Below are 10200 nucleotides of genomic sequence, written 5' to 3'. Positions count from 1 at the left end.
TACTGGTGCTTCCTTTCCATCTCTGCACAACCTTGTGCTTGCAATGCCTTTGCAAAAAGGAATCAAGGAGTGAGACCAATCAGCTGTTTGCTGAGCAGCCCTCATATCTTTGGGGTTATCCACAAAAGAGGCTCAGGTTGTTATTTTTTAATTACTATCATTCTTTTTCCCCCTGGGAATTCTGGTGGATTCAAATAGAAAATGAATGGGACCTTATTTAATCAGACACTAGTGGAAGAAGGGGTGTATTCCAACCGATCCCAAGATCTCGGCACTTTGATTGGCTGTTGCAATGGGACAGGGACAGTGGTGGCCAGCGATGGGGGGGCATCAGTCCTGCTCCCAGATGAAAGGAACCTCTTCATCACTCGGGTGGTCCAGATTGCAGTTCTCTGTGTCCTCTCGTTGACTGTGATCTTTGGAGTCTTCTTTTTGGGCTGCAATTTGCTCATCAAGTCGGAGAGCATGATCAACTTTTTGGTCAAAGATCGGCGGCCATCCAAAGACGTTGGCATTGCAATCATGGGGCTGTATTGAGAAGAGAACCCGGATTGCGTCTCTGTGGGCAACGGATATGTCCAGAATTGTGCTGAGAGTTCAGAATTCCATTTTGAGGCTGGAAGAATGGAAATCCTGTGGCATCATGCCGTTTGACAGAGTAACTAAAAAAGAGAGAGAGAGAAGAGGAACGATTCCTTCTGAGTGCTACAAATAAAGTGTCCAAGAAAGCAAAAGTGAGGAAGAAAAATCCATGTAGCCAGCTCTGTGCAAAGTTAAATTTCTGCCTGATGCTGCATGTCGAAATGTTGTATGTTTTGCATGAACTGTCCATGTGCACAGAAAGGGGGGGAAAAGTGAAGTCGTTCAGGTCTTTTTATGCTGTTTCCCTTGGATACCAATAACCGGCTACAATGCTTTCATTACACGGGCCAAACGTCCGATCCAAGCTGAACTCTTGCATCTCGGGGGGGGGGGGGGCGGGCGAGAGAAATATGCTCATTCATTCTCTCAGAGTCACTGCATGTTAACTGATGCAATGCTTTGTTATGTTGTCGAACATCAGGAGTCTTTTCTGTTTGTGGGGTGGGGAAAGTTTTTGTGAATTGCAGAGTGTGTTTGTACTCGGTCATCGTCTAGATGACATTTTGTGCTGTGAATGAGGGAGCTTGGGTTTATCCTGTGTGTGACTAGATACATATACTGTATATATAAAAGCCTGAATCAAAGTGTGTGTGTGTGTTTTTAATGTTAATTGTACACCACAATTCTCTTCAGTTGCAATATGGTGTTAATTCCTTGGAGACGTTATTTTGAAAACCTGGGAGAACATTCAGACAGGATCAAATTAAAAAGTTAGGTTTCAAAAATTTTTCTCTCATTCCCCTGAGAATACAGATTATTTGGTGCTTCAGTTAAGAGGATGATGAAACAATGATCTTGGAAATTCTTCCAATAATTAAAAAGCTCTACTAAAACCAAAGCAACGCAACAATGTATGCATGGAGGCTTCCTCTGGTTAAATTGCTGACAGCCAAATATTTTGCAAAGATATCTCAGGCGAAATGAGCTCACATTCCCTCCTTTTCTTAATGCAAACTACATCTTGTATGATTGTCAGAATCCAAGACTGTGAGCCAAGGCACACTAATTAAAGGAAGAAAGGGCATGGCCCCTCTTTTTCAGAGGGATTATCTCCACACACGTGGGTGTAGGATGGAAACCAAATGGCTACATTCCTGTTGCATCTCCAGGCCACTACATGAATGATTGGTTGGTTCATTGGCAACCTTCAGTCTCAAAAGACTATGGTATAAGCATACAGCACCCGGTATTCCCAGGCGGTCTCCCATCCAAGTACTAACCAGGCCTGACCCTGCTTAACTTCCGAGATCAGACGAGATCAGGCATGTGCAGGGTAACTACATGAATACAGGCAGAACTAAAATAAGGGTCTTGGATTTGTCCAGGGTACATTCAATGAGAGCTATTTTATCCCAAGACAAATAGTACATGGTGGGGGGGGGGGGGGGAGATTGATCAGGGTGGTGGTAGGAGTAGGGTTAAAGCTCCCATATCCACACCATGCTCTCATCCCAGATCAGGGCCTTACAGATGCTATTCTCATAAGAAGCACACCAGGGCCAATGCTACAGAAAGTGAAGTATGGTCCATAGGATATAAAGAAGAAATGCACATCCCATTAAATTTGAGGGACATTGAGTAGACCGCACTACTGATTACACCAAAATTATGCAAAAAATATGGTATTTCTTCGATCTTGTATCTTGCTTTGAACTCTTAGATATTTATATTTTATCATACTTTTATTTTACTTGCATCCTGCTCTTCATTCTAGGAGTTCAGAGTAGTGTCCATTTAATCACCCCAAGAACCCTGTAAAAGGTAGGCTTGGAGACACTGAGCTTCCCAAAGTGACACACACCTAGGCATTATCTACTCCAGGGGTCTCCAAACGTTTTGGCCAGAGGGCCGCATCAATATCTGGCATGGTGCTGAGGGCCGGGGAAAAATTTAAATATAAAATTTAAATAAATAAATTAAATATCAAACGTAGATGAGTGAATAAATAAATGGGCTCATTCATTCAACCTCTGTGGCCCTCAAAACACCCTCCAGACACAATCAGAGCACAGTTCTTGTCATGTTCAGTTGAGTGGGCCAGAGGCTTTCAGGGGACAAGAGGTTGGCCACAGGCCGGATAGAGGCTTGCCACGGGCCACATCTGGCCCCCAGGCTGGGGTTTGGAGACCCCTGATCTACTCAATAAGTTGCACTGAATTCAATGGGACTTTACTCCCATGAAAGTGCATATAAGATAGTAGCCCTAGTAAATCATCAAAACCTACAGACTATCTACTAAAAAATCACAATGTTTTTAATTAGACCAGGCACCAAACCACGCTGATTTTTCAGCACTCCCCTCTTCACCCTAGCTAGTCATCAAATGCCTGACAGATGCACTCCCCCATCACATATTGCAGCTTCCCAGGTTGCTTAACAACGTCACCTGCTTTTTAAGCCTCAGATAATAAAACCAAGGAAGCCTCCATAATTGGCTGGGATTCTGTCAGCTAGGTGGGTTATAATTTGCGCAGGTGGGAATGGGAAACTCAGGCACAAATCCTCACCCAGCTATGAAATTGGCCTGGGTAAATCTCTGGATCTTGGTGAAAAAGTCTACTCAACAGGTAAATATTAGTGTGATAGGAGATTTCCCCCTGCTGAAAATAACCCATTTTTCAGGTTCCATGAGGACTATTAGGGATGCCTGGTTCTGCCCTGCTTATTCTACATTATTCCGTTAGGATTGCCAAATTTAGGGTCTGACCGGAGTTTCAGGCCCAATCTTATACAGAGCTGTCACTACCAGAACCGGTGTTCCAGCAGTGGTATGTGCTTTACCGCTGTTGCAAGCAGCAATCTGGACATGCATGTAGCATTGTGCTTCCTGACTGCCACAAAATACGCCACAGAGATCCTGCACACGGTGGCAGACAGAATGACCTGACAGCACCAATATGTTGGTGGGGTGGGTGGAACAGGACAGAGAGGTGGGTATAATGGGAGAGGGGCAGGGTTGTGTCAGAGGCAGGAGAGGGTGGCACTTGGCATGAGTGACTTGCGCCAGCTGCTATCCCTTCTGGAGCAAGCTAACATGTCCTCTTTATATCTTTGTGCTGGCTAAAGAGCTGGTGCAGATCTGAGGAAACCCATTGACAGTTGTGGGGTTTACCGAGTGGTAAGGAAAAATAATTCCTTTTTTCCCCTTCCAAGCACCCTGATCTCCCCCCCCCCATAGCATACAGCACATCTGTTTGGGTGCAACTGCATGCTATGGCAGGGAAAAGCACAGGAACAGGCCGTCAGAGGGCTAACTTCCTACTCAACATCTCCAGGGATAAGGAGCAGAATCAAGGAGGCAACTGGTTTTCTCGTACTTGCCTGAAGAGCCTTTGCTATCAGGAGCAGCAGCAGTCGAACCCAGAGTGCCACCTGATGTCACCTCCGGTCTGCTGCCTCTGCACAATTAAAAAGAAGAAGCAGCAGCCACTTACTGTGCTTCTCAGGTGGTTGCTCAACTGCAGGACTTCCACGTTTGATTTAAAAGGACCACATAAAGGGAGCCATGAAAGAGCTCCTTAGTTTGTGGGTCCTGAACTTCCATGTTTGAAGGAACTGTGTAAGGAGCAACATCAGCAGGCAGGTGATCCACTTTCCACTTGCTTTCAGTGGGCAGAAAGTGGATCAGTGTGGATTGCATCCATGCCAGGTTGGAGGGTGGAAGGGGCAGCAGCAGACTCTGGGTGAAAGTTACCCCAAATGCCTCTTGCCCCCATTCAATCTGCCTCTTCTGCAACCTGCATCAGCTCATCTAATGAAGGAACTGCTTCTGAACATAAGAAATGCCCTGCTGAATGAGGCCAAAGCTCCACCTAGCCCAGCATCCTCTTTCCTACAGGGGCCCACCAACACTGCCTCCAGGAAGCTTGCAATCAGAAGATAAAGGCATACCTCTCTCCTGCCACTGCTTCCCTGCAACATTCTGCCACTGAATCTGGAGATAGAGCATAGCCATAGTGACTAATGGGCTGGTCCTTAACCAGATGAAAGCGCAAGGTATGCCTGTATATGGCGATACATAGAAATTATGATCCAATGAACATATCACATTATGACCTAATGGAGACAGAAGGGGGGGAAAAAGAACTTTGTACCCCAAAAGGTACCCTCAGATAAAATTCCTCCCAGAGGCCCTGCGGTCCTCTAATTTCATGACTGCTAATTTCACTCATGAGCCCTTGGTGAGGGACTATGTCAAAAGCTTTCGAAAGTCCAAGCAGGCACTGTCAACTGGATTGCCTCTGTCCACATGTCTGTCGACACTCTCCATGTTCATTAGACTCCACCCATAGTCACAGCTGGGCTCTCCCTAAACCCATCTTACCAGATGACTGCATAGCTATGAATTACTTCCCTGATGCCCCAGGCTCCGCCCTCAGAGGGACCTGGCATCCCGAACTGGGCTGCCTCCTTTTGACACAAGATCAGCACCCCAACCTCACATCTAGGTAATGCAAGCCCTGCATGTGCAACACATATAGTCTCCCATTCTTGGGAGGGGGTTATGGGTCAAGTTGTCTTCATTCAGCCACCTGGATTAAAGCATGGTTGTCTCTGACATAATTACCTATGCGAGTGGGAATAGCTTGTGGCTGAGCCCATCCTGCCTGACTTATCCATCTCCAAGGCTTTTCCACAATGACTGAGTCTGGACCAGTTCGCACAATGCATCGATACATGATTGGATAGGGACGGTATAAGAGTGAAATGATCATCAAATTAACAGCCCAGTCCTAACTAACCTTCCAGCACCAATGCAGCCAAGATTATTTGCCAAGTTGAGAAACTCATGACCATCTCCCCTGTGGGTCTGATTCAGCGGAGGTTCTTCATGTGTTGGAGAATGGAGGAACTTTTACCCTTAGTAAAATTAGAGTGCTGGGTGTCTCACTGCTCACTCTCTGTGGATGCTTATAGCCCTCTCCCCCTGCATTTTCCACTAACCCTCTTCCTCTGCTTGTACTAGCAATTTGCCTTTCTGTTGAGCACTTTTAGAAGCCTGTGTTGACAAAGGCCATTTGTATGCATGAGCTGAGGGGGATGAATAGGACATGCACTGGCCACTCCAATTGGTGCTAAAGCACTTGGCATCCTGCTCAGACAGTAACAGTCTCAGGTTATATTGTATTTAGCCCTCCATCACTTTGACACTTCTCATTCTAGGTGCCAACAAAAATCCCCCCTGCCCCTACATAGGAAAGGGCTTAAGTAATCCAATTGGTTTTATTGGGTTTATTTCTATGTAAACACACTGGAGCACCGGCAGGAGGACCGGAGCCTTCCCATGCACGCTGGAGCAGCCACCCAGACCCACTGATGCAGGTAAGACAGTGGGAAGATGGGGGAAGGCAGAACAGGGCAATGGCAGAGGTGGGGGGAGGGCAGATCAGGTCTGTAAAAGAGGCAGGTTGGGGGCAGGGGCAGAAACTGAAATCTAGCCCCCTTCCCAGATGCGATCCCGTGGTGTGGGTCCAAATAGACCCCTCTGCACTGTGCAGGCTTATCCTGGACGGGTAACTCCCCCCCCCCCCCAGGATGCAGCGATAGTCTTTTTGGCACTGCTGCACAGGTAAGAGGTGAGGAATGGCTAGGATTGGATACTCAATTGTTTTAGGAATCTCAATCCCGCTCCACCCCTGCAAACTAGAAAGGTAAGGGAATGTTTTTTAAAAGCCAACATTCAGGGAAATTAGGGGGTCCTTCCCCCCCTCCCAATGAATACAATGAATAAGTAAGCTCACCACCAGAGTTGATCACTTGATAAAACTGGAGTCAACCCACAAAGAAACAGAAAGCAGGGATACCGTAAAAATTCAATAAAAACTTTTTAATAAACATCTGAGTGTGTCTTTAAACTCTCTTTTCTCAAATGAAGATGAGGAGGGTGGAGAAAATACACCAACCCCAAAATAAAAACAGCTCAGCCTGAACAGGTGAGTAGATACCTATGTCATTCCTCAAGTCCAGGAAAAAAGTTGAATCTAGTTGAATACAAATGGATCCCCATGGATCCACATGAATTCTTTAAAGAAAACCCTCCAAATCTGCCACCACGTAACAAATCACATCCATGGATGGCACCATACAAATCCAAAATCCAGAACTTCCTGGCACTGCCAAAACACATGTCATTATGGAGGATTTGAGTAAATCTATATAAAAGGGATGATGATCCATGAGGATCAGTACAGGTTGATCCTCGTTGGGTTCCATTCCAAGCACTCACATGGATGGCAAAAAGCACAGGATAGCAAATCAATTTAAAAAGCAAAGTTTCTTTGCTCCAGTGATTTAAAAACAGCCTCCCTGACCTTTGTGATAAGAGTCATTAAGAAGACAATCCATCAATTAGTCCTCCTCCAAGCACTTACAAAGCCCTTCCCTTCACCAATGCAAAGTGATCACCTGTGCTCAGAGGGAAGGGAGGGGCCAATGGAGAGAGAAGGATTGATGGACTGTCAGCTAGCTGCCCTCTCTCTCTCTCATTAAGGAGGCTATTGTTAAAGGACTGTTTAGTTTTTTAAACTGATTTTAAAGGGGTGCATTTTTCCCCTTCTCCAGGGATCAGCACATTCCTTCTCATTTGCAGGGGATATGTGTGTTGAGTCAAATCCGTGTATAAAAAATCAGTGTATAAATACGCTGGACCTGTACCTTCAACACTTTTGCACAAGCTCAATTGGTTCAGCTTTGTGCTTTCGCACTTGCGTGATAGTGTTGTTCCAACTTCTGCACAACATCTGGAATACAACCTGGGCATAACCCTAAGAATTACATTTGTAAAATGAATTGCAACCATTCATGGAAAAGGAAGCGCCATTACCCATTTTTAACTCTGCACCTCTTCTTTATGGTTGCAATTCCATTAATTAAGCACCTCCTTTAGTCCGCCCTACACCTCCAACCAATCAGTTCCATGGAGCAAACAAAGAAACTTGATTTCTGGAGGTCCTTGCAAAGCAGATTGTTTAAGTCAGCCAGCCAAATGATATGCTACACAATTCAAAACTTTCAAGGATTAGCAGTCACTTTGACCTAAAAGAAACTTAATTCCTAGCCCCAGTTAGAGCAATCGTTTATACCAGGGGTGCTCAAACATAAGGCCTGAGGGCTGAATGTGATCCCCGGAAGGAATTTAGCCAGCCTCCATTATAATTGGACCAGCTAGATAATTGGGCTCTCTCATATCGTGAAAATATGAAAAAGATTTGCACTTTTTCCTCTTCTGTCATTTGCAGCTATTGAGTTTCCCTGCAAGAATGAAGTGCTTATTTCTGGCCATCATCTGCTTAATGATATCACTTTTAACTTAATGATGTCACTTCCAGCTCTCAGCAGGCACCATTCTTGTTAACTTTGTCCCTTTGTATGGAACAAATTTGACATCCCTGGTTTAGACCATGCGTTTCCTTTCAAACTTTGAAAATAGACAATCTTATATTGAGATGAATTTTTGAATGACATACAGCATGATTCAGCCACCGGGTTACAGACAGCAGTTCTGCTGTCATAAGTGGCCATAGGGCAGTATACACAGCATGGTGGTCCACTGCTTCTACTGGCTACCTGTGGGAGCACAGGTAAATCAGCATGAAGGTGGGTGGTGGGAGGAACTGAGAAGTTTCTGGGTGGGGAGGCAGAACAGAGGGAGGAGGAGTGGTTCCCAGCAGCACCAGTGTGCAACAGGATCTTATCCCCATTTTTCTACCCTTTCCTTTCCCTTTCTCTCCTTGGATTTATGCCAGCAAAATAGCTAGCATAGATCTGAAGAGACCCATAGAGGAAGAAGCAGGGGCAGATCCAGCATTTGCATTGGGGGGGGGGGGGTCATGAGCACTACCTTAACTCCAGAGCCCAGGTCAACCAGGCAGGTAGACCTGGACTCCTGGTTGAACTTTGGCCTCCATGGCTGAAGTCTGCTGGACAGGTAGACCTGAGCTCCCACCAAGACTTGGAGACCAGAACTATCTGTTGGGTAGACCTGGGCTCCCATTCCGACTCTGCTCTCTGGAGCCACCTCTTCCAGGCAGGTAGACCTGGGTTCCCGGTTGAACTGGCCTCTGAGGCCAAGGTTTACTAGGCAAGTAGACCTGGGCTCTTGCCTGGACTTGAAGCCAAGATATACTTTCCAGGTAGACCTAGGTTCCTATTCCGTCTCTTCCAGGCAGGTAGACCTGGGCTTGCAGCTGTGCTTGGGCTGCTCTGAATCCCAGTGGGTGCTTTTCCCTGCTGGCACAACAGTTTGGTGGGAGTCACACACTCATGGCCCACCTTGGATCTGCCCTTGGGAAGCAGAGCCTTACCTTGTGGAGGCTTCTGTGACTACCCACTATTACCACATGATGCAGCTTTGGCACTGGAAGGTTGGATAGGATTGGGCCTTAAAGGAAGGAAAAGAAGGTGAGAGAAAAATAAATTTAGGAATCTTCATTAAGTACTTAATTTTAGAAACAAGAGGAGTTGGAAACCAATCCTGGAAGCCCTTTTCACTTAAAGCCCTTTTGCTAAAGAAGACCTCACCACTGGACTGGGGATATTGGATGACAGGGTAATAAATGTGAAAGGACATCTGTAATTCTTAACTAGTCAACAGCGCTGATTGCAAATTCAGGCTTGTCATGTTGCATTTTCAGCTTGAAAAAAGTGAGAGTGAGACAGAGAGAGAGAATACACATCATAGAGACACAACAGGAAATCCACACCCCTTTTATTGGAGGCTTGCCTGAAACCTGTGAGGTTTGCACATCAGTTTATTCTAGTCACCTGTCTCCAAACTTCCTTCCTGATTAAGGCCAAACTACATCCTCCAATCTTGTATAGGGCAGGTGCTTGGGGTCAGGGCAATTACCCTAAATGCATAAATTACCCTGGTGTGCTTACTCTTTTTTAAAATAGTGGCGGAGCAAAGAAGGGAAAATATAGCCAATGGTTTTGGGACTGTAGAATTAATTTCCTTCTTCCCTATAGTTCTGCTCCTGATTCTTCTCCATGTCCATGACTGGCATTTTAAAGGGGGAAAAATGCTTCTACAGAAAGCAAAAGAGCTTTGATAAGAATCCTTTAGAAGCATTATGGGTGTCTTTAAGAGGACCCCTTCATTTCTCCTTCAGTATGAAACTGAACATGCCTGCGCCGGATATGGGAATTCAATCTAGCCTCTCCAGTTATTAGGTTCCTTTCAATACAGGCACAGAAACCTGCCTAAACTATGAGCGTTCTCTCATGTACTGAGATGAAGGTTTTGGCTGTATAAGAGCCCAATCCTAAGCATGTCTACTCAGAAGTAAGTCCCATTGGAGTCAATGGGGCTTACTCTCAGGTAAGTGTGGATTGATTGGGCTGTCAGACTCTGAAACTGCCCCTTTCATTTCATTACCCTATTTATAAGGAAATAAGGCATGGATGTGATGGATAAGGCATGAACATCTTTTTGCCAACACTGCTTTTAGCTGTTTCAACACTAAACTGAATTTCTCAGTCAACAGTAACCCAAAAAGGTGATTTTAATTTGTCTTTGCAGCAAAACATGTCCAACAAAGACATTTTCTGTGTATATAA

General features: G+C 45.4%; 1 protein-coding gene and 1 pseudogene across 1 annotated transcript; one reads left to right on the top strand and one right to left on the bottom strand.

The window, feature by feature from the left end:
* Positions 1-201: 201 nt before the first annotated feature.
* RPRML (reprimo like) lies at positions 202-537 on the top strand. Its single transcript, XM_066629247.1, has one exon. The coding sequence runs from the start codon at positions 202-204 to the stop codon at positions 535-537; it is 336 nt and encodes a 111-aa protein (XP_066485344.1).
* A 1276-nt stretch (positions 538-1813) lies between these two features.
* On the bottom strand, positions 1814-1927 carry LOC136654700 (5S ribosomal RNA; annotated as a pseudogene).
* Positions 1928-10200: the final 8273 nt, after the last annotated feature.

The sequence above is a fragment of the Tiliqua scincoides genome, chromosome 5, assembly GCF_035046505.1.
Source record: "Tiliqua scincoides isolate rTilSci1 chromosome 5, rTilSci1.hap2, whole genome shotgun sequence".
Classification (NCBI taxonomy): domain Eukaryota; kingdom Metazoa; phylum Chordata; class Lepidosauria; order Squamata; family Scincidae; genus Tiliqua; species Tiliqua scincoides.
This window is presented reverse-complemented; position numbering and strand designations above follow the sequence as displayed.

Excerpts from the sequence above, each read along its gene's own strand:
- RPRML (XM_066629247.1), top strand. The coding sequence starts at position 202 with ATGAATGGGACCTTATTTAATCAGACACTAGTGGAAGAAGGGGTGTAT.